General features: G+C 45.6%; 1 protein-coding gene across 1 annotated transcript in view; it reads right to left on the reverse strand.

Moving 5' to 3' along the window:
* Positions 1-392: 392 nt before the first annotated feature.
* Positions 393-24,855, reverse strand: part of C1_1H22orf23 (chromosome 1_1 C22orf23 homolog) — an 81,149-nt gene continuing 56,686 nt past the window's right edge. Inside the window, exon 6 of the mRNA XM_086936462.1 lies at positions 393-1,280. Within this exon, the coding sequence (XP_086792588.1) occupies positions 1,185-1,280 (96 nt within the window). The 3' untranslated portion in view covers positions 393-1,184. The remainder of the gene's footprint in view (positions 1,281-24,855) is intronic.

Below are 24,855 nucleotides of genomic sequence, written 5' to 3' on the forward strand. Positions count from 1 at the left end.
TGCAATCGGGCAGAAAGCAATGCTGGCTAAATCCATTACTGATCCCTTACTGTCCCGACCTGGGAGCACCTTATTATTGCACTAGCATCTGGCATCACAAAAAGTCCCTTATTTCAGTATTGACACTGAAAGTCGATTAACAAAGTCTGCAAAACAAAGGACACATGAGGTGGTGTATTGTGAAGGTAAAATTGCAAATGACATAACATGGGCCCTGGATCTCAAGACAGCATATTCTGTAATACAATCCAGATCCTCAAGAATCATCCAGGAAGTAGTGAAAACTGAGAACTAATGAATAAGACATTTAAGTTCAAAAGTAGTAATTATGTTTTAGCTATAAACCATATCATATTGTGTATATTATTTAAATAAATCACAGTTTTGTATTTGAAACACTTTTTTTTATTTTCAGGTTTTAGTGAACCGCTGCCCCAAAGTCCAAATATCTATGAAGATGTTCATGTAGGAGCAATATTTCTTTCTGCTGCAAATTACCCTAGACTACCATAACCTGTTACATGCTTAATACCATGGAACACCTCTGGGACACAAGTGCTCATCTTGGGCCTAGGTAGTGTAGTACCTCCAGGCATCTTGCTCACATTTTCTCCAGTGGAATCTGATATCTGGTGTCACAGAGCCACCACTATCCATCAGGTATGTGTGGCAAAACGTTTTCTGTCATCAGCCCAGCCATCTCTACCAAAGCTTTGTGTTAAGATATGCTATGTCACTGGATTCCATATGCCTCCTCTTTGGTCATTGCTCAATGTGGCTGGTCAGGATTCCATCAACAGAAGCTCTTGTCTATGGTACGAAATGCTGTATCCCATGGTGTCTGATGTGTCTAGCTTGTAGCCTGATGTGTCCCATCACAAGACCCTGATGCCCGTTTCTCCATGGTCATAAGTGTCCTCGCATGCGGCTCATCAATGTCTACCGTTTACAGGTCAGAAAAGTTGGGGTATCCCATGTCTACCTTTACTCCATGGTATGGCTTTGGGTCCATCGCCTGATGTTCTCTTTCACAATGCCCCTGAAGGCCCTCCTCTGTGGCCTGATGTGTCCTGTCGTAGGGCCTCTTATGCCCCAGCATGTTAGTATGACATGGTCTGTCCTGAGCTCTTTGATCCAGGCTCTGTGGTCCAAAGTCTAAAGCCACACCTGGTTCAGGGGCTCTGCTACTGAGGCTCAGTGTTCTGCTGCCTTGATGGTTTCAGCTTGTCCCTCAGGTCCCGGCTCCTCTGCTGATCAATTATTTCCATCTCCCGCAGTTTCTGAAGAGGGCAGAGAATAGACATGGTCACCTGGTCTGCGCTGTCCAACCCAGATAAGTTCCCGCCCATTCCAAACACCCCAGTATCTCTTGCTCTGCTCTAAGACCCCAACGATCAAAATTAATCTGACTGTTACCCCAAATATTAGAATGTACCTATCCTTGGACCCTTTAGACCAGCCCTTACATACCCTTGGACTCTTTGGACCAGCCCCGCATACATCCGAAGACTTAAGACCAGCCCTCAATTTCTTCTGGATCTTGAAACCAGTCTTTAATTTCCCTTGGCCCCTTGGAGGAATCTTCACTTACCCTTGGATTTTAGATATCAGTCTTGGCTTAACATTGGACCCCAAAGAATAGTCCTCACTTCCCCTTGGACTTTGGAAACCTGCTCAGTTTCTACCCTTCTCTGAACTTTCAGTCTATTAAGCTCAGAGGAGCTCTGAAAGGCATTAACTAAAGTATAATAGGTGGCTCCTTCTTGTCCTTGCCCAGTACACTTTCTTAAACAGATTTACAACATGATTCTACAACCCCTGTAAATAGTCCTTAATGCCTCTTAGTGTCCGTCTCTTCTGAAGTGCCAACATTTAATCCAACTATTTAAAAACATTGTGGGAATTCAAATACAATGAACATTTTCCTCCTCATATGCATTGTGCTACATGTGCTGAAATACTAGAAAATTATATGGCTAAGCTATTAAATCTGCATGTCATCTATAAACTTTTTGGGGCGCACTCAAGCAGGTTTTTGTCCTACAAATAGTTCAGAATAGGCCCTTTTGGCCATAGATGATGATGTCATACTAAAAGAGGACATCAGTAATATAAACCCACTGTTACTATTAGATCTGTGTCTATGGTGTTTAACACTATAAACCATGGTATCATTAGCCACCTCCATGTGGCAGGAATAATAAATACAGCTTTAGGATGGCTCACATCTTTCCAAAAACCTGTGTACACACAGGCTTTGAGCTTACAAAGTTCAAAGCTCCTGGCTCTCATCTAAATTATGGATTACTCCATTCCAAAAACGTCAGTCTGAACATTTGCACAGATGGCATGCGACTTTCTGTTCCCCTTGATGGTGATCGGTTATCTCACCTTCACTTCAAACAATGCATGGAATTATCTTAAACTTAATGCAGCAAAATTGAGGTTGGTGGTCGTCAATGGATGGGCTAACCTTGCGGCATGAATCTTACTGACCTTATGAGCTAAGTTGCCTCCGGCAGCATAACAGCCAAATAAAGCAGAGTTATTAAGCATGGTGATTAACTCACTTGCATTTCAGTTATCTTTATTGAAATCTGCCTGCTCATGGCAACTCAAAGTGCTAAGGGAATTCCCTCAGTACCTCAACAAAAGTAGTGGAAGAGGGTTCATTTCGTCAATTATTTGATCTAGACTTCACTACTCCAATGCTTGATGCCAGTTCTACATATGAAGGTGTTCCGTACTAGCTACTCCAAAGAATTCAAGTCCCCCAAAATGCTGCTGCCAGACTGGTACTTTCTGTCCTAGGTTCTGTAATGCCCACTCTCTCCTTAGGAAACCTGCTAGTCTTACTTTTAGAAGAGAAAACAAGTTACTTACCTGTAACTATGGTTATCCAGTATTGGTATCTTTCATAGATTCACATGCCTGAATCATTCCCCGTCGCCGAGGCGGGACTCCCGCCTCGGCGACGGGGAATGATTCAGGCAAGTGAATCTATGAAAGATACCCCAATACTGGATAACAGGACAAATTTTAAGTTCTCTCCATGGTCACCAGAGCTCTGTATGAATGTGCACCTTGGTTTATCAGTAAGTGGATAAAGAGATACAAGCTGTCATGTGTACTACTATCCTTTTCAGCTAACCTCTTAGTTAGTGCTCAATTTACCTAAAGTAGACTAGGCCGTTGTAGCTTCTTGTTCCGCGCTGAGAAACTCTGAAAAGGTCTTCCTGATAATCTTCATTTGTACCCTTGGCTCAGTAAATTTAGAAGCTCCTTCAAAACAAGACTATTTTTCCCACACATTTTAGTCTACATCACTTTGGCCTAGTTATCTTTATTGATATTCAATACAAGAAAGCTCTGGTGTATAATTGCTCTATAAATCTGCTAACACAACAATGTAGCTTTATGTCCTTAACTAGATAGATAGATAGATAGATAGATAGATAGATAGATAGATAGATAGATAGATAGATAGATAGATAGATAGATAGATAGATTGATTGATAGTCCGGAAATAAACAAGGTTAAAGTGAAGTTATGGTTGGGGCACCTAAACGTAGATTAAAAAAAAAAACATAACTTGGATAAAAGATACAATTAAAGTAAAATTATGGTAAGAAATAAAACCAAAAAATTAGACATTTGTAATTCATGATTAGTTCTGCAGTCCATTGCTCGCACAAGAGTCATGCACACCAAATGCAAAGCTTTATGACTTCACCCTTGCTGTGATATGTGCAATTACCAATGATGTAATAAATCTTGTAGATGAGATTGCATATCATATTACCCTTCATGCTATGAACAAGACAACTATGAATGCAGTTTTTTTCATTGATTTGAGTATGTGTTGTTTTTTAATTACTTTGAACTTTTAGGTGTTATTACTTATTCATATACATATTGTGAGGTCATAAGCTTTGCATTAGGTGTGCGAGTTATGGATTGCAGAGATAATCAGTATTTTTTCATAACCACAACAGTGTGTGTGTGTGTGTGTGTGTGTGTGTGTGTGTGTATATATATATATATATATATATATATATATATATATATATATATATATATATATATATATATATATATATATATATATATATATATATCCAACAAAAAGGTTGCCCCATTTAGAAGAGCCAGCATTCAGGTAGGTTTTGTAATTTCGTTTTTTATTTTCAGGAAAACAGCGTGGAATGATGAAAACAAAGTCCATGCAATTTACAAGCCTGACGCGTTTCATGCTCCCCTGAGCATTTCTTCAGAGGCTTCTGTAAACTCTGTGTGGAGCTTTCAGAGTCTTTAAATGAGTAGCACCTGCTCCAGTGGGCGTTGGCGCCCCCAGAGCCTGCTGGTTCTAGTAGTTCAATAAATCACGCTCCAGTGAGCTGCTCCCAGAGTAAAATAATACTTCAAATTTGAGCCCGAGTGGGTCTGGAAAATGTTCAATCACCTCTGCGCTGCAAGTAACATCCTGAAAAACAACTTCATGGACTTTGTTTTCATCATTCCACGCTGTTTTCCTGAAAATAAAAAACGAAATTACAAAACCTACCTGAATGCTGGCTCTTCTAAATGGGGCAACCTTTTTGTTGGATATATATATATATATATATATATATATATATATATATATATATATATATATATATATATATATATATATATATATATATATATATATATATATATATATATATATATGAGGTACGTGGCGCTCCTTAGACAACTCACAGCATTCAGCCGATCTGAAGACACAGGAACCAGCAAGACCCGTAGTTTGGTGCAAATATTTTTATTTTAGTATTTTAGCCCGCACCAGTCCGCCATGACGCGTTTCGGCTAGAGATAGCCTTGATCACATGACAACGTCACGAGGGCTGATCACCCTTTTAAAGTGCAGTGTGCCATCACATGGGTTAGAAACAGAAAAAATACTATCAATGTTTCTAACTTTTCCACAACTAATAATTACGGCATGAATGCCTATATATTATATATGTTACACAATAAAAAACAGCATAATCTCGCGTTATTATTGGATACACTGTAAAACTCTGCACATTATTAGAGTACAAAAAATACATGTCTAAATACAATTACACACTCAGGCACAGGTAATATAAACTTTTAAAATATGATATAAAAGTTAAAAGCCATAAATAGTTATATACATATAAAATATAACTAAAATATTATTAATTCATATATCTACACATTTGATCCTTATATACATTATCACGGATCAAACCTAAAGTGCAATGATGCCCCAATGGGCAAGTCCCATAGCCTGAGATATATACTCGGTATTGTGCAAAATTGGCTTAATGTGCAACATAGTTGATGGCATAAAAAGTGCTACCAAGTGCATGATAATCAATTAAAAATCAACATTGAAAAATTGTATCAGTAGGTCATGGAGGGAAAAAGGGAATAAAGTGTATCAGTGCAGAATGGAAAATCCACAGTTTCTAATAAGAATGCAATAACTAGAGATGCAGTTACTTTTCTTAAACAACTCAACTAACATTGTCATAGATGGCACATTTAACAGGTCTTGCATATTAAAGAACAGAATCATAGATAGGTGTGGCAATCCTCCCCTGTGTTAAGACCAGACGGTACCTTAGAATCTAAAAGGATTATATAGCGAGTCTCCAGTTTTCTTAAAAGTGACTCTCTATCACCGCCTCTCCTTTGGGGAGGAACACAGTCTATCGCAAAATATTTCAGTAAAGACGCATCCTTTCCATGGTTACTCTCGAAGTGCCTGGCTACTGGGTAAGCCTGATCTGCGTGAGTAATCGCTCGCAGATGTTGAAGTATGCGCTTATGTACTTGTGGCCTAGTACTGCCAACATATCTTAAGCCGCATGGGCACTCCAAGACATATACAACAAATTCTGACTTGCAATTTAGTTGTTGTTGGATTTTTATTGGAAAGGGTGAGAGAGGAGTGGATACCTCAGTCTTACTGATGCCATGCTTACAAGCTTTGCAGCTTGAGCATCTTTTAAAGCCTTTACTGTCACTTAGCCATGTGCCAGAAACCACTTCAGGACTGCTTGATACTAGACTATCTTTCATGGAGTGGGCTTTGCGATAGGTGATGCTAGGATTTCTGCTAATAAGTGGTCCTATTACAGGATCACAGGAAACTAAAGACCAGTTATCCTTGATTATTTTATGGATACATTTATGTTGTTTATTGTAAGCCATAATCAGTCTGGTCTCACTGTTGGTATTGTCAGTTATAGAATTAGTTTGCGCCTTTCCTGAGCCCAGGAGTGCAATTCTATCCATCCTATTAGCTCTAATAGCGGCTTTATCTATCGTATCTGTTTTATAGCCGCGCTCAACAAATCTGGCCTTGCATGCTAATTGTGCCAGTCGGCATTCATCCTCGCTGCTACAAATTCGTCTGATACGCAGCATCTCCCCATAAGGGATGCTACGTATCAGGTGTGCTGGGTGATGACTTCCAGCATGTAGCAATGTGTTTCCTGCCGTTGGTTTGCGGAATAGTCTAGTATGCAATTTTTTGTCACAAACATATAGTTCCACATCTAGGAAAACAATGGATTCTTTGCTCACAGTATTAGTGAATTGTATGTTCAGGTTGTTGTTATTCAATTCCTCTATAAACAAAGTTACCTCTGACTCAGATCCATCCCATATGAAGACCAGGTCATCTATGTACCTTAACCAAAGTTTAACTTTGGTGTTCATGACAGTGGCATATTGCTTCCTCAGGACCTGCTCCTCCCAGTACCCCATGTGAAGACAGGCGTAACTGGGAGAGAAGCAGGCCCCCATTGCCACTCCCCTGGTCTGGATAAACAGCTGACTAGCAAAAAGAAAGATGTTGTTCTCAAGACATATATTGATCATATCTAGCAACATTTTAGAGTGATCATGAAAACACTGATTACGTTTTTCCAAAAAATGCTGCACAGCCCTCAAACCATCAATGTGAAATATGCTGGTATACAGCGAGGTTACATCCATTGATACAAGGATATAATTGGGGCTCCAAATAAAGTCTTGAATCTTACTCAACAAATCACTGGTATCAAGGAGAAAAGACGGTAGGCCCTTCACATGTTCCTGGAGGAAGAAGTCAATATACCTGCTCATATTTTCCAGTAGACTGTTGCAAGCAGATATTATGGGCCTGCCAGGGGGTTTGTGTATGCTTTTGTGTACCTTAGGGATGAAATATATCACCGGGGTCACCGGATGGTCTTTTTTCAGGAACTTATATTCATCCATTGTGATGAGGCCCTTGCTTCTCCAAGCGGATAATTTGAGGTAAATATCGTTCCTCGAATTAGATGCCTCTTGCATGGAGATACGACGATAACACTCCTTGTCGTTGAGTTGTTTGTGGGCTTCCTCTAGGTACATTTTACGTGGCCAAAGGACCACGTTACCCCCTTTGTCTGATTGTCTAATCACCAGGTTCTTGTTGGCTTTCAATTTTTTGATTAACATATGGTATTCCTTGTCTCTGTGGTCATATCGTTTGGTTTGGTTTGCAGTTCTGATTTGTAGTTCTTTGAGTTGTGAAACAACACGATCATGGAAGATATCTATATTATCCTTAAGCATCAGAGGGCAAAATTTCGATTTTAATTTGAAATTGGTTGCACAAGATATGGGCAATGGTTCGCCCCCCAGTGCCTCTTGACTCTCGGTATTGGTACCAAATTCAACTTGATGCAGATCCAAAAGTTCTTGCGTTAATGCTGCACCCAACACGGTAGTATCAGCCTCACTACCAGTTAGATCGGTGGTAGGTGCAGTCACCTCACTGATATTTGCAAGCTTCCCGCTGGAGCTAGTCCGGGATGCGAAGTGTTTTCGTAACTTCAGCTTTCGGACGAACTTAAAAACATCAATTTTTGTGGTTGCATAGTCAAAATTGGCTTTTGGACTATATGATAATCCCAACGAGAGTATAGAAATTTCCTCAGGTGAAAGGTTCACATCTGAAAGGTTGATAACCGCCTGCGAGTTTACATGTGGAGGTTCAAGGGTAGCTACTGTTGTTGGGCTACCGGTGGTTTGTTCCACTGCTTTTTCGCGCGCTGTTTTCGCGGTTTGCCAGTTGCATTTGCGGCGTTTGTTGCAGGCCCGCCTTTCTGCGCGTTTCCTATTTTTGCGCTGGCGCCGGCCGATTGTGTCCCAGAGCGGAGGGTAAGTTTTCGGTCTTGAGTTACCATCTCCATTTCTTCCCCTGGGGTAAATTTGCAAAACCCCGACATTTGTTGACGTCTGATTTCCGTTTCAGACTCACTCTCATACTGTGAACTCTCACCAGAAACAGAAGATACTTCATCTTGTCGTGTTGTTGAAATTGCGTTCTTGTCAGCTTTAGTGGTGGCGGCAGTGTTGGAAAGTTCTTTACCATGGCGCTGCTTGATTTTGTCATATCGTTTAGCAAACGTGAAGATTTGGCCATTTTCGTAGTCCAGCCGGTCACGCTGGAACTTGTATGCCTTCCTCTTCTTTATAATTTCCTCCTCGCGTTTAAGCCTTACTGCCATTTCTTCTCTATACTTAGTTATCTCGGCAGGTGGGGGAAATTTATCGATTTCAGCGTTAATGGTGTCGATTTCTTCCAACAGTTTGACCCTATCGCTTTCAGCGTATTGTATCAGGATCCCCATCAAGCGTTTTGAATTTTCTAAGTTACACTGCGCCCAGTCGGTTAGCATTTGGGGGTCCGGTTTCTCATACGATGGGGCTAATAGGATTCGCAGGCCCCTTGGCACCCGTCCCACTTCTAGATAACCCGACAGCGATGTGTGCTCCCACCACTTCGACTGCTCACTTTTGCTGCATTTCTCCAGTTTTTTGAACAGTTCTTTTAGCCCGGAGCAATGCTCCGGTGCAGCACTGGAACTGGGACGCACAACGGACTCCCCAGCCGGGGGGTCCGTAAACATTCCCTTAGACGCCTCCATGCGCCCCCTTAACGTGTCCGCGGACATGGTGTTCTCGGGCAATAGAAACAACAAGCACACTCAAAAGCACGTCCTACCGGTAGTCCGTGGAAATAGCGCTTCTGGAACTCCTCACAGGGCACTCGTATGGTCCGATTAGCAACCGCTCCTGGTACTCACTCAGCAGGCTCAGAAAGTCCGGACCAACCAACGCTGGTTTCAAAACCTCCGAACCACTTCCGGGTTTTCCTCACGATCGCGGCAGCATTCAGATCCAGTGAACCCTGGGGCGTGGCAGCTTCTCCGTACACGGAGCTTACGAAATTTCCTGGAAGGAAGGTTGCTTCTTGCTGCAACTTCGCCCAGCACGAGGAGGGGTCTCGCAACAAGCCAGGGAAGCTTCCCAACTGAGATACGAGGTACGTGGCGCTCCTTAGACAACTCACAGCATTCAGCCGATCTGAAGACACAGGAACCAGCAAGACCCGTAGTTTGGTGCAAATATTTTTATTTTAGTATTTTAGCCCGCACCAGTCCGCCATGACGCGTTTCGGCTAGAGATAGCCTTGATCACATGACAACGTCACGAGGGCTGATCACCCTTTTAAAGTGCAGTGTGCCATCACATGGGTTAGAAACAGAAAAAATACTATCAATGTTTCTAACTTTTCCACAACTAATTTCTTCAGAGGCTTCTGTAAACTCTGTGTGGAGCTTTCAGAGTCTTTAAATGAGTAGCACCTGCTCCAGTGGGCGTTGGCGCCCCCAGAGCCTGCTGGTTCTAGTAGTTCAATAAATCACGCTCCAGTGAGCTGCTCCCAGAGTAAAATAATACTTCAAATTTGAGCCCGAGTGGGTCTGGAAAATGTTCAATCACCTCTGCGCTGCAAGTAGCATCCTGAAAAACGACTTCATGGACTTTGTTTTCATCATTCCACGCTGTTTTCCTGAAAATAAAAAACGAAATTACAAAACCTACCTGAATGCTGGCTCTTCTAAATGGGGCAACCTTTTTGTTGGATATATATATATATATATATATATATATATATATATATATATATATATATATATATATATTGATTTCCGATATGTTGATTAGAATAGAGGCAAACCCTCCGTGGCTCTGTTTTGGCAAGCGTGATTTATTAGCAGCTGATCACAAACGCAACGTATTTTGGAGCCTGTAGCTCTTTGTTGAGTAGGTAGTTATAGTAAGGACCAAAGTTTCTGCAGCTTTTCAGCAAACTCGTGCATGTGGCTTTCAAAAATGAAAGCTCGCAATTGGCCAAAGGCCGGTGCATGACCCACCTTTCCCAGTAAATGTTTCCTCCCACGGCCTACTGCTCTCGGGATTTAAAGCGGCTGGCCCATCCGCGAAGATGCCCCACTGCAGTTGCGGTTCTTTGGTGCTTGAATCCATGAGTACCAGGTGGAACGGAGGGTACTCTTGTCAGCGGTACATATTTGCAGGGGAGCAGTGGTGCCTGAATCGCTTTCCATGCCAAGATGGAATTAATATCTTTGAACATTTTACCCATGGAGGTAAAAGAACATTGTTTCATGCAGGAACCGATCCCGCTTGGGAGCATATTCACGGCATCAAGTCCTCAGATATTGATTGGATTACCAAGCCCATAAAGCCATTTTCATAACTCCCAATGAGGTGGGACTTGAATTTAAATAAATAATGCGTGCCGAGCAATATCCGTTTTCCTCTTTTCTTCAGCCAGTGATCAAGAGCACAGGGCGTGCTCGAAACGCTTATGGCAGCTTATTTGGAAGGCAGGAGAGCACTGCTGAATTCTCTGCTGCCGCTGATGTTTGATGTGTACTAACCCCCGTGTGTGGCATCTTCTAGGGGGCAACCTTGTTTTTGTGATTTAAAGCGGCTGGCCCAGCCGCGAAGATGCCCAGCTGCAGTTACAGTTCTTTGGTACTTGAATCCAATGTACCAGGTGGGATGGAGGGTACTCTTGTCAAAGGTACATATTGGCAGGGGAGCAGTGGTGCCTGAATCGCTTTCTATACCAAGATGGAATTAATATCTTTGAACATTTAACCCCTTGGAGGTAAAAGAACATAGTTTCATGCAGGAACGGAGCCCACTTGGGAGAATATTCACGGCATCAAGTCCTTAGATATTGAATGGACTACAAAGCCCATAAAGCATTTTCATGACATCCAATAGGGCGGGTCTTGAATTTAAATAAATAATGTGTGTCGAGCAAAATCTATTTTCCTCTTTTCTTCAGCCAGTAATCAAGAGCACAGGGCGTGCTCGAAACGCTTATGGCAGCTTATTTGGAAGGCGGGAGAGCACTGCTGAATTCTCTGCTGCCGCTGATGTTTGGTGTGTACTAACCCCCATGTGTGGCATCTTCTAGGGGAAATCTTGGTTTTGTGATATATATATATATATATATATATATATATATATATCCAATGATATGTCGATTTGAATAGAGGTAAACACTCGGTGGCTCTGCTTTGGCAAGCGTGATTTATTAGCAGCTGATCACAAACTCAACCCATTTTGGAGCATGTAGCTCCTTTTTCAGTAGGTAGTTATAGTAAGGACCAAAGTTTCCGTAGGAAAAGCATCTTTAGGTCGAGCCTAGCATGCGCTACTTTAGGAGATGACCTCTTGGAATCACTCCAGCTTTTCAGCAAACTTGTGCGTGTGGCTTTTTTTTGCACACATTGTATTGGCCATTGCATGTGGCTTTCAAAAATGAAAGCACACAATTGGCCAAAGGCGGGTGCATATCCCACCGTTCCCAGTAAATGTTTGCTCCCACGACCTACAGCTCTCGGGAATGAGCAGCGGCGCGCAGGGTGCCATCTGTTCTGGGTCATATTACAAAGGTTGCTTTTACTTTTGCGGCCGCGCAGCTGTGCTTGATTTATAATCATTTATAATCACATGAGGTTAACAGGCGCAAAGCGATCATTAGGTCAGGGTGGTAGGGTAGGGTGGTCTCACAGAGACCCCGCTGGCATTTTTAAGCTGTTTTTAAAAAAAAGTGCCACAGACCAGCGTATCAGCGGCAAAACTAAAAAAATTAAAAAGACAGTTGGCTCCCACCTGTCTTTTTCATTAAGTCCCAGGGTGATCCAAATCACGGGGGCATGTTTAATCATAATGTGGGGAGGCGCCCATGCGACACTACAGCGCCCCTGGGAGCGCCACCTTCCCGGGGCAACCAAGTAAACTGATGCGGGAGAGGCCCTTATGTTAATGTTAATGATGATTTGTACAGTGCTTAGTACAGGTGGGTCTCTAAGCGCTGAGAGAGAATAGCCACAGTATGGCCTCCCCCGCAGCCTGGTTGATCCATGAATTAGCGAGTAGCTGTGTAAGTACTGGTATGGGTATGTGAATGGGTTTGGGAATGGTAGTGTTGAAGTTGGAGTGGGTGTATGTAAGGTTATATGGGGGTGTGAGTGGGTGTGCCAAATGTTCTGTGGATGATTTCATCAGTGATGTCATTTGAGATGTCATAAGTGATGTCATGAGTGATGTCACTGACCATGTCATGAGTGATGTAATATGTTAGGTCATAAGCACTGCAGTGTGGGAGAGGGAGTTATAGTTCACTCACTAACTAAACCGGCTGAATTTCTCTGGTTTTGTACGAGTGAAATGTCAACATAACTATAACGTCCCTGTAACCTTTGTTTTTTTCAGTGAATATATATATGGTTAAAGTGACATTATACTTAGGTGAAAATGTGAGTCATGTTGTCATTTTTTTAACGCAAAAAAAACACTGAAACTCACAAGGTATAGTTTACTGAGCTAACTAGAACTTGCTCCCCCTGCCATGCCCAGCTTGTATCCTCACAAAACACGGCTGATTCGGTGGGCGTGCTATGAGAGTGCAGTGTTGTATGGTGAAGTAAGGAAAGGAAGAGGATCAATTGACAGGGTACAAGCATGGGATCACTTATCAGATTGCCTAAAAAATCCAGATATGGTGGATGAATCCAGGGAAGAAAGTGTGTAGAAACAGTACAAATAACTTCGGAAATAGAAGTGATGGAAATGTAGTGGTGCATGATGTAATGGAGACTGGACGTTTGGGGGGGAGGGGGTTAATGGATTAATTATTGTATTGTATTTTGTTTAAATTACTGTTTAGCTTATTATAAATGGTAATAAAATTATGTAGAAAATAAACACATCACTCCTAACATGTTGAATGAAATCATTGTTGACATCACTGATGACATGCCGACTTACCAAATCTTGTCTCTTTGATTGCTCACAATAGGTTGGCAACCTTTAAAAGCTTTGCTACAGGGCAAAGGTTGTACGTAATAGGTGTTTACTCTCCTAAGGGGCCTTAAGTGTATGGAGGGAGTGTAGGCTCTGCAGGAAAAGTTGTGCACAGGAGTGAAGATTGTACGCAACAGGTAGTAGCCCACCCATTTGTGCTTGATTACCCACAAGAGGTCAACTATCTGCAAAGTGATCGGTACAGGTCCATAGTAGGGCCTTCACCACTTAAGGGGCCTTTGGTGTGTAGAGGGAGTAGGCATTCCGTGGAGCGGTTCTGCACATGGCAAAAACTGTTTGTATTAGGGTCCTGCTTTCAGCTGAGATTTCAGTACAGGACAAAGGCTATACGTAGTTGGGTTCTGCATTGTAGGATCCTCACTGATAGTCATACACTTGTAATATTCCTATGCATTTGTGGGGATCACATAACACTTTTATTTCAAGTATTGAAAGTCGTTATTAGCTGGGGTAACCACCTCAATTTCCATAGAATTTGAATTACCTACATTAAAAAACATGATAGTCCTGCTTGTTACTGACATTTTTTGGACCTTAAAAGGCATCTAATCAATATAATGTGACCGAATTGTAGAATCTGACAAGAGGCAATCTTAAGTGCAATTCTAAAAACACATATTGAGCACATACAGAGGAAAAAAGTTAAGTAATAAAGGAGTCTGTCAGGTCAAGAGTGCAAGGAAAATACATTTTTACTTTAAGGAGCCAGGAGCATCGCTTCCCAGCATGCACTGTACTGCCAGTTTGCCTCACAGTCTCAGTTCTTTTTTCCGGCTCATGCTGAGAGAATCCCTGTACACAAAAAGTTAGTTTTTTTTTTGCTTTGACATCTTTGAGGCTATTCTACATTTTCCACAAAATTTCCATCAAAAAGCGGTGATTATTTTCTCAAAATGCCTTCACTTTTTGTGAAATGCCCTTCATGTGGACTAACAAAAGGCTTAATAAGACCCACATTCTGTGTGTGTTGTCTCTTCCTGCCGCAACACTTTGGTAAAGAGAGTGAATTTTGGGGGGGCGTGGCCATGCAGGCGACTAAGATGGCCGCCTGCGCCTGAAGCTCCGCCGTCCGGGCACTGCACTAACCTGTTTTCATCGATTTAGACGGCCTGAAACACAGAGGATGCCTTCCCTACATGCCCAGGGGGAGATGCTGAGAAGATCGGTACCGGTATCGGCAGATCCGAGAAGCAGAACGGCCCTTTTCGGGTCCCGGGATGGTGTGATCTGGGCTAGGGACTGGAGGCCTGATGGCGAGCGGCGCTGTGGCGTGGAGCACAACGTCAGTCCACGGAGGTGAGCGGAGGCCCTGGTTCATTGTCCAGTGCCAGAGGCGACCCACCCCTGCTGCGGTGGTGACCCTCCCCCGCCCCTCCTGCTGTAGCGGTCGGCGGCGCCTTTGCTGGCGCGGCGGCTGCAGGGCTTTCTCAGCCTTGCGGTTGTACTGGGCCGCGGGCGCTATTTGGCGGCTGGGGGTGTTGCGTGGTACTGGGCAGGATTGGATGTGCTGGTTCCCTCATTTTTCCTTGTATGGAGAAGACACAGGACACTGGCCTACAACGTGGGTAGCTGATAACATGATGCCTCACTATGTATTGCACCCGCGCTGATGCCTACTGACTCTGGCCGCAGTCCAGGGCTTCCTGCATGATTGGAGTGGTGACGCTCTTTGCTCCCGAGTTCCTGCTGTGGTGCTATAATGCACAGTACTCTTGTTGCCGGTCAGTTTGTTATCTGCGGAGTCAGCTGCATTGCTTCGTTGATACCTTGAGCTCCTGCACTGGTGCTTGTGTGTTGGATTGGGGCCACACCACACGTCTCCTACAAGGTGCCCACTTTGCTTTTGTACTAAACAGCTGTCTCTTACCGACTGTCAACTTCTGTGGGGGTAAATCGACGCAGGGCTATCCTGGGAATTCGTCTGTTTGGCTGTGTCCTACATTACTTGCAACTGAGAGCTATTGTCTGTTGCAGAATAAATCTCCCTTGTGCTCTGGGCTGCATTGCTGGGGTGGCCCCTACTGGTTGTTGAGACGCAGGTATCGGCCATTTGGTTGTTCTTCTTACACGCTTACTATCTGCAGCGCGACTTCCATTGCTCCGCCTGTGTTGGCGGACGCAGCCAGCCGCGTGCAGCCATGGGACGGAAGGACCCTAAACAGCGGCGCTGCAGTTCAACAAAGTCCATGACGCAACCTCTAGTGACCAAGTAGACTCGGCAGATGGGGCGCAGGGTGAGGATGACGCTGAAGACTCCACCTCACTAACTGCGGCGATGCTTAAGGAGATGCGGACTGGCTTCAGAGCCCTAGACAGCAGATTTGATGCGTTTAGCCAAAAAGCCGGCTGATATGGGTACGAAGGTCCAAGCCCATGACCGTCGGCTCGATGTCGTGGAAACGAGGGTCTCGGATATAGAAGACAGAGCGTCGCAATCTCAGAAGCGCCTAGAAAGAGTAGAAAGAATCCTGAAAGAAGTTGCGATAAAGAACGAAGATTTAGAATCCCGTAGCCGACGGAACAACATGCGCATTATTGGCGTGGCAGAAACTGCCACCTCAGTTCGCATGGACACATTCGTGGAACAACTACTATCGGATCTCTTTGGCAGAGAGGCTTTCACTCAGGGGTTTGTGGTGGAACGTGCGCACAGGTCCGGGCAGCCTCCGAGGCCCATCATCGCCAGACTTATGAACTTTAGGGACAGGGACACAACGCTCCGGTTGGCCTGTGGAGGTCCAATGGCAGGGAAATAAATTATCCTTTTTCCCAGACTTCACTGTCATGGTTCAAGAGGCTCAGCACAAATTTAATGGAGTGAAGGCCACTTTAAAGAACTTGGGCCTGAGGTATGGAATGCTCTATCTGGCTAGGCTGAAGGTAGATGTGGATGGCAGATCCCGCATCTTTGAAACTCCGACCGAGGCACAGGAGTTTTGCCAAGGGTACAAGAGGAGCAACAATGGAGCGGCGGCAGCCACACGTGCGACCCCCCCCCCTCTAAGGCCAGTATGAAACTCTTCTCCAATCCTGGGACTGGTTGATTCATTTTTTGTATGTGAAGGGTCTGTTACGTTATTACCATAGTTGAGATATCTTCCATTCGCCATTGTTGTGTTCAGTTTTGCCCGGCAGGCGTGGTGTTGCTGCGCCTCATCGTGAACACCGAGGTTTGTTTGTTCGAAATGCCAAGTTTACGGTGTGTATATGCGATAACTGTACTACGAAGCTTGTTTGACTTGCACCGTCATTTGGTTTGCAGGGATGGGATCTGCCTCGCCAGGGACGGGATGAGGCTGGGCGGTGGGGGTCACTTGCATTTTTTTCACAGGTTTTCAAAACTTCATACGCAGGTCAATGATGCATGGCGTTGGGTTGATTTCACTAATTTCCTGATTGCAGTAATATTGTCTGAATGGCGAAGATAGGCTGGCAGCCCGGTCCTTCCGGGCTCTCTCTGATGTCATGGAATGTCAGGGGGTTGAATAATATGCGCAAAAGATGACAAGTCCTTAATTACGTTGCTAGACATAGCATAGATATTGTTTTCATGCAGTAGACTCACTTGTCCAAATGCGATGCTACATCCATGGCGGCAAGCTGGGAAACCCACAGATATTTCTCTAATTACAGCAGTTACGCAAGAGGAGTTGCCATATTTATCCACAAGAGAGTTCCTTTCGCGCTGCACAAGGTGGTTGCTGATGGGGATGGTCGCTTGTTGATAGTAGTGGGCTCTTTGAGGGGACATAATGTGACTCTTGTGGGCATATATGGTCCGAATGTGGACTCGCCGGAATTCTTCCACGCGCTGCAGGTACGCCTTTTGGCTTTGGATCCTTGTTCATTGATAATGGGTGGTGATTTTAATTTGTTGTTAGAACCTGCCAAAGACAGCACCTGCTCCGCACCTGACTCTAAACACCGTTTCACGTATGGCATTGCAGGACATCTGTAGACACCTTTAGCTGGTAGACGTTGAACGTACACATCACCCACACCTCGCAGCGTATACACATTATTCCGGGTTCCACAATACCTGGTCCAGAATAGACTACTGGTTAGTCTCTCCCGGGGTGGCTGGTTAGCTAGAAGGGTTGGAGACACTACTAAGAACGTTTTCTGATCACTTCCGAGTCCTGCTTCGACTCAACATCCCGAGACCCGGGGGCTATGAGAAGCAATGGCGCTTCCCTGGGAGGGCACTCCAGGATCAGGTGTTCTCGGAGGAAGATAGGGAGGCCATCGAGGTTTATTTTGAAATAAATATGGTTTCTATGGATACCTGGGCGGTGCTTTGGGAGGGTTTTAAAGCCTACATCAGGGGGTATGCATAGCTAAGAATGCGGATGTCTTGAGTACTTTGCGATCCACTTTAAGACGAATTGAGCAAGAAATTGCTGCCCTTGATTTGGAACTACTAGAGGAGGGGTCAGAGACTGGCGAGGCCCGACGATTGGCCTTGATGTTGGAATTTCGAGAGGCTGCTGAGTGATAACTACTGTTCCTTGGTAAGCAACACATGGCTAGAAGATATGGGGAGGGTGAACGGCCCAGTAAGATTTTAGTGCACACGCTCCGCCCTGCACACGATAAAGCCTATATCACTGAAATTAAAGGCCCGAATGACCGAGTGTTCCATTCCACTCCAGATATCTGCGACACCTTCCTTTCGCATTTTAAAACTCTCTACACCTCTAAGCTCACTGGGGACCTCCGGGAGCAAGGAGAGTACCTAGCGGAAATTGCTTTGGTTTATCTTGAAAAGCATATGCAAGAATTCCTTGCTCTTCCCATTTCTTCGGATAGCGTATTGCACTTAAAGGTTCCTCAGCGCCCGGCCTTGACGGGTTTTCCGCTGATTTTTAGAAGGCTTATAAGGATATACTGGTTCCACTGTTGATAGAGGTTTATGCTGTGGCTCTTGAGATTGGTATCCTCCCTCCCACATTCAGAAAAGCTGTAATTATACTGCTCCCTAAGCCTGGCAAAGACCCTACTCTCTGCGGTTCCTATCGTCCATTGTCCCTGCTTAATCTCGGTTACAAAATTTTAGCCAAAGTAATCGCTATCCGGTTGTCCATATTGATGGAATATATCATTTCACCGGCACAGTCTGACTTCGTCCCTCATAGGTCCACCTTTCTCAATTTGAGAACCTTATTTACAGTATTACATAGGATTGACCCAAATACTCTCGCCGCTGCTGTACTTCTTGATGCTGAGAAGGCATTTGATTCCCTTAAGTGGCCCTTTTTTCTTTCTGTGATGCGACGCATGGGAATGTCTGAATGTTTTGCCACTACAGCGGCCCTGCTCTATACGGAACCCATAGCTAGACTGCGCCTGTACTATATCCCCGCCATTTTGTCTGTCCCGTGGCACCAGTCAGGGTTGTCCCCGGCCCCATTGTTTTTTATATTAGCAATGGACCCATTGGTTCGACACTTTCAAGAAAAACACTTGCATCGAGGTCTGCAGTTTCGTACTGGCCCCCTTTTGGTATCTCTGTATGCGGATGATACTGTTCTGTACGTACGGCAGCCCCAAATTAACCTGGAACCCCTCATTAGGGAAATTATCCGATTTGGTAGGTTGTCAGGCATGATTGTTAATTGGCACAAGTCTGTAATTTTCCCGTTGACAACCAGCACAGCTGCATGGGACTGTGAATTTCCCTTGGAGTGGTGCAGCGATGTAGTTAAGTATCTCGGGGTGTACATACACTTAGATGCAGCCACTATCATCAGATTGAACTATGGACGCACAATCAGCTAGCTTGAATCGCAGGTCAAGAGGTGGTTGCGGCTACCTTTGTCAATAGCGGGTAGAGTGGCCATTATTAAAATGGTGGAACTCACGATATTTTTATATTTTTCTAACAACCTTCCCATCCCTCTCACTCAGGCCTTCTTTTTGCAGCTGCCGCAACTGCTATTGCGGCTTGTAAGGGGTGACAAAAGACCAAGGGTGAGCTGGCAGACTTTGACACTACCGTATGAACGAGGCGGGGTTGGGGTATCTTTACTATTTGACGGCGCAGTGCTGCTATTCCTATGACTGGTATCATCCAGACGCATGTGTCCCCTATTTGAAGCCAGAGACGGATCTTGTGCTTCAGCAGAATCTGTCCTCAGTTTTGCCTAAAGGGTTCTCAAGGGACCCGCATGATATTCAGACTGTATACACCACGTGCTGGGCATGGGAGAAGTTAGGTAACTTGCTAAGTTTAGACCTGTTGTATTCCCCGGCGTTGCCACTTCGAACTCCACGTGGCTCCCCATAACTGGTGAGGTTTTAGCACAGCGCACACTGGCTAAATTTCAAATCCACACGATGGGTGACCTTTTCGCTAACAACCATATTTTCTCTGTCTCGGAGGAGGGGCGATTCAAATATTGCTCCTTTATGGATGGCTTTGTGCTGCGCCGCATGCTTTCCATGTTAAGGGCTACCTTTGCTTCCTTTCCGATAGCTCCTGAGCCGGCTGAGCCTCTGACGTTAGTTATAGAAAGTCAAACTGACTAGATCTCCCGAGGCTCTGCCGGGAGCTACAACGCTGCCGAGGCGCGGCGCAACTTCGTTTTTAAAGCTACAAGATTGGTTTTTAGATTACCTTGCCTTCATTCTGCAGGGGCTGCGCTCTGGACATCGCGCACCCCTTCACGCCTCTTGACTCCCCTGCCTGCCGCCGCCAGAGCGCCCCACGCTGATCGTTCCCTCACCCTCTGACGGGCAGGTCACGAGGGCGGGGACGGGCGTGGCCACCATCTCGGGCTGCTCTGTGGTTGGCGGGGCAGCTCCTCTGTCCCTCCCCCCTGGCAATCTTCTTCAGCTGGGCGAGTCCCACCCCAGAAACTGACTAGATCTCCCGAGGCTCTGCCGGGAGCTACAACGCTGCCGAGGCGCGGCGCAACTTCGTTTTTAAAGCTACAAGATTGGTTTTTAGATTACCTTGCCTTCATTCTGCAGGGGCTGCGCTCTGGACATCGCGCACCCCTTCACGCCTCTTGACTCCCCTGCCTGCCGCCGCCAGAGCACCCCACGCTGATCGTTCCCTCACCCTCTGACGGGCAGGTCACGAGGGCGGGGACCGGCGTGGCCACCATCTCGGGCTGCTCTGTGGTTGGCGGGGCAGCTCCTCTGTCCCTCCACCCCTTGCACGCCCTCTTTCAAACTCCTCCGCCATGTGTCCCTATATTACAACTTCCCCTTACAGACGGCGCAGCGGGCGGGCGCAGCGGGCGCGACGAAGGCGCGCCGAAGTTGCGCCTAAGTTAAGCCCGTCTGCGCCCGTCCGCGGCCGACCGGGGCTAGGGGCACAATACCCTGCCCAAATCATTTCTTACACCTCTTCCCAGCTTCACAGGCTACAGGGTCCGTGGGTTCTATCTGCCTCTACACACTCACGGATATCCCAGCTAGATTTATCCCCTCCTTCTCACTGTTCCTGTTCATTCACCTCTCCTATTCCGGCCCCCCCTCCCACAGAAGCCGTCAATACTGCCCCAGTTAAGACCCTTAAGGCGTATTATCTGAATACCAGATCGGCGGTGGCTCATTCACATGAATTATCAGTGTTGTTAGATCATCATGCACCAGATCTTCTCCTTTTAACCGAGACATGGTTCTGTGATGACTCCCTACCCACCTTGCTAGCTACATTGCCCGCCCCCTACTATGCACTTCGGGCCGATCGTTCATCCGGCAGAACGGGGGGTGGCGTCGCGGTCATTGCCCGTTCTGATCTTCCATTTCAACTGCTTTCTCTCCCCGATATTGCCACCACAGAGTATCTTGCCATTCGAACCACGTCCACATCCCCCCCTCTCACCTGTCTTCTCATTTATCGACCTCCCCAGTCGCCTCTACGATTTCTCCCTGATTTCCAGGAGGTGTTAGCCACCCTCTCGGTCAATAACTCTTCGGTGTTATTACTGGGTGACTTTAATTTTTGGCCCTCCGACCCAGCAGAGTGTTCATCTTCTAGAGAGTTTTCAGACACACTTTTATCTCTTAATTTTGTATCTCACGTATCTTCCCCAACTCACGTCAAGGGGCATATCTTGGACCAGATTTGGTCCTTGAACTGCCCTGTCGACTCCCTTCTTATTTCTCCTTGCACTTGGTCTGATCATCACCTGATTTCTTTTGTTCTTCCTATCAGTTCTCCAGTTAGGGCCCCCCTTCCCAAAAATGTCTGGGTCCGCTCGTGGAGTAGAGTTGACCCGGCGAACTTATCAGCTCTTTTAAGTGCTTTTTATCCCGTCTTACACGGGCTTTCCACCTCGGCTCAGGTTAACAGCATTGAACAATGGCTCTCCTCAGCCAGTGAGTCCATTGCCCCCTTGAAACGTCTGACCTCCAAGCGGGAAAAAGATGCCAACCTGTGGTTTACCGATGACCTGAAAACCATCAAATTATCGGTACGCCGTGCTGAGAGGGCCTGGAGGAGAAACTATTGTCCCATCTTAAGAGCTGATTTTACCACTCTATTAGCTCAATATAAGAATGCCATCTTGGCCGCTAAAACGGCCTATTTCTCCTCCAAGATCCTCACAGCCGAGAACCAATCAAGGGAAATTTTCTCAATTGTTCAGAACCTAGCCTTCTCAGATCGTACCTCTCTTAAGCCCTCTCCTTCCCTTGCCCTCTGTCACTCTCTGAATAGCTTTTTCATTGATAAAATTGCTGCCATTAAAGCTAATATCCCTGCACCTTCCCCGTCTTTTGTTGATCCTCAGTGCCCTCCTTCCCAAGGACAATTAAACTCTCTCCCCCTTCTGACCAAGGAATCCTTCACATCCTTAATCCCCCTTGTAAAATCTGGCTCTCCCCTTGACACCTGTCCCGCTCAAATACTCCGTCACATTTACATCTCTTGCCCTGATCCTCCCCTTCACTTACTAAACAGCTCACTCTCTCAGGGGGTTGTTCCCAACCCCTTGAAATCAGCTATCATTTTACCCATTTTAAAAAAACCTGGCGCAGACCCCTCGATCCCAGCCAACTTTCGCCCCATTTCTCTCCTACCATTTCTGGCTAAGGTGCTCGAGCGCCATGTCACCAGGTCGCTGAGCACCTTTGTGGAAGAAAATGGGGTACTGGCTTCCCGCCAGGCTGGTTTTCGCCCCGCACACTCTACGGAGTCCGTAGTCCTTTCCGTCCTTGACAACCTCAGGGAGGGGAGGGACACCAATCAATCCCAAGCACTGGTCCTCCTCGATCTCTCTGCCGCCTTCGACACGGTGGATCATACCATCTTACTCTCCCGTGTCGCGGCGGCGGGGATCGGGGGTACGGCCCTGGTTTGGTTGTCCTCCTTCCTGAGGGACCGCACCCAGGCAGTTCGCCTGGGTGACTTCACTGCGGACTTTCGGAAGGTCCTGTGCGGGGTCCCCCAAGGCTCCTCCCTTTCACCTCTTCTGTTTAATCTTTACATTTCTCCCCTCATTTTTTCCTTACAACAAATGGAGGTCTCCGTATACAACTATGCGGATGACCTTCAACTTGTCTTCAATCTGTCCTCTTCTTCTGCCTCTATCTCTAATTTCCAGTCTACTATGATTTTCATCAGGGACTGGATGGATTTCAACCACCTGAAACTCAACCCTGATAAGACCGAGTTGGTGTTGACAGGTGGTTGCTCCAGTCCCTGGTCTTCACTTTTTTGGCCCCCTTCCCTTGGTCCCTCTCCGGTCCCCTCTACTTCGGTCAAAACCCTGGGTATCAAACTCAACTCTCACCTCACCCTTCACTCCCAGGTTAGTTCTGTGGTTTCTTCTTCTTTTCTGTCTCTTCGTACCATCCGCAAGGTCTCTCGATTTTTCACCTTTGAGGCCTTGAAGTTGATCGTCCTTGCGATGGTCATCTCCCGCCTGGATTATGGCAACGCCCTATATGCAGGTATACCTGCATATAGTCTTAGGCGGTTGCAGATGATCCAAAACCAGGCGGCGCGGCTGGTCTTTAACCTTCCTAAATCCTCACATGTCACCCCCCTTCTGAAACTTTTACATTGGCTTCCGGTTCGGGAACGTATCCAATTCAAGCTTGCATCTATCACTTACCAGGCTCGATTGGGTACGGCCCCTGCATTTATTTCTTCGGAGATTATCCCCTATTTGCCAACTAGGGAGCTCCGATCTTCTTCTCAATCCCTCCTGATAGTTCCCCGGTTTCGCCGGAAAAAGTGGGGGGGCTCAAAATTTGCGACCCTTGCCCCAACCCTTTGGAACTCATTACCCCTTGATCTCAGATCTTTAACCCCATATTCCCAGTTTCGAAAGAAACTTAAAGCCTACTTCTTCAGCAAAATTTTCATTTAACCCTCTGTTACCCGACCTCCCTTCCTTGTCTATTGTGGAGATCTGCCAGTTACAGCGCCATGAAACCGCTGGTGTAAGAGCGCTATATAAGAATTTTTAAACTCAAACTCTTTAAACTCAAACATTTGATCTCCAAATTGTATAGACAATGTGTGATGGGGCTCCCCTTCTCCGACGTCAAAATTTGCACTGCATGGGAGCAAGACTTGGGTCGGCCTACAATTGATGACCAATGGGAATACTGCTGCAGGGTTACAAGGGTGGTGTCCCTAAACAGTAGACATAAACTGCTACATTTAAAATTTCTTCGCAGGATGTACCACACTCCGGCGTGGTCCCATAAGATCGATCCCACTAGGCCTCACCAATGCCAGAAATGTTTGGCTCCACAAGCCGACTTTGCCCATCTCTCATGGACCTGTCCAAAGTTGCAACAATATTGGGTACTGATACATGCTACTTTAGGTGACATACTTTCCATGACATTGATCCCTATGCCGGAGATTGCACTGTTGGGATACAGGGTTAATTTCCCTAAAAAGGTCAGGAGGTTAGCAGTTAGGTTTCTGTTGGCTAAAAGTGAGGTGGGGTTACTATGGGGCAGTAAAAGGGTCCCTACGCTTCAGGCTTGGCTTCGCCGCTTGGCGTTTTGTAATGTGAACAGCGAGGAATATGCTACGTTAGTGCCAAGTTCCTCACGCTTGGTGGATATATGGGGCCCGTACAGAGCATACATTGCTAAGCAAAGGGGAGTTTCAGGCACACAAGTCACGAAAGGCATTGCCCCCGAAGGGGTAGGCTAGGACGGAGGGTACCAAATGATCCTCATACGCTATGATAGTTCTTATGCTCTTTGTGTTACTGCAGCTAGGAAGTGGGGTGGGGTTAGGTTTGGGCTGGCTGGACTGTGATAGAAGCTGATGGGGGCCTGCGGGCATGGGGGTTAATGGTACTTGTCTCACATTCGTAATATATTGCTTATTGTTGTCCTGGATATAACATGTATCATATATCGTGCTCCATTGAGATATGCAGACTCTCTCTCTATGCATCGCTGTGAACATTAAGTATTGACATTTATGTGTAAAACTGAAAATAAAGTTTAAAAAAAAAAAAGTGTGAATTTTGTCAGAAAATGTCCAAGATAACCCTAAAGGAGCCAAGACTATGAGGCCATTCGCCTGAGAGGAAAACTTGAGAACATACGTCAAGAGGAAAAGACAGAATAAAAAGGACAGTGAAGGGACTCCTTTTCCTGAATCGAGAA

Source organism: Lissotriton vulgaris, chromosome 1_1 (assembly GCF_964263255.1).
Source record: "Lissotriton vulgaris chromosome 1_1, aLisVul1.2, whole genome shotgun sequence".
Classification (NCBI taxonomy): domain Eukaryota; kingdom Metazoa; phylum Chordata; class Amphibia; order Caudata; family Salamandridae; genus Lissotriton; species Lissotriton vulgaris.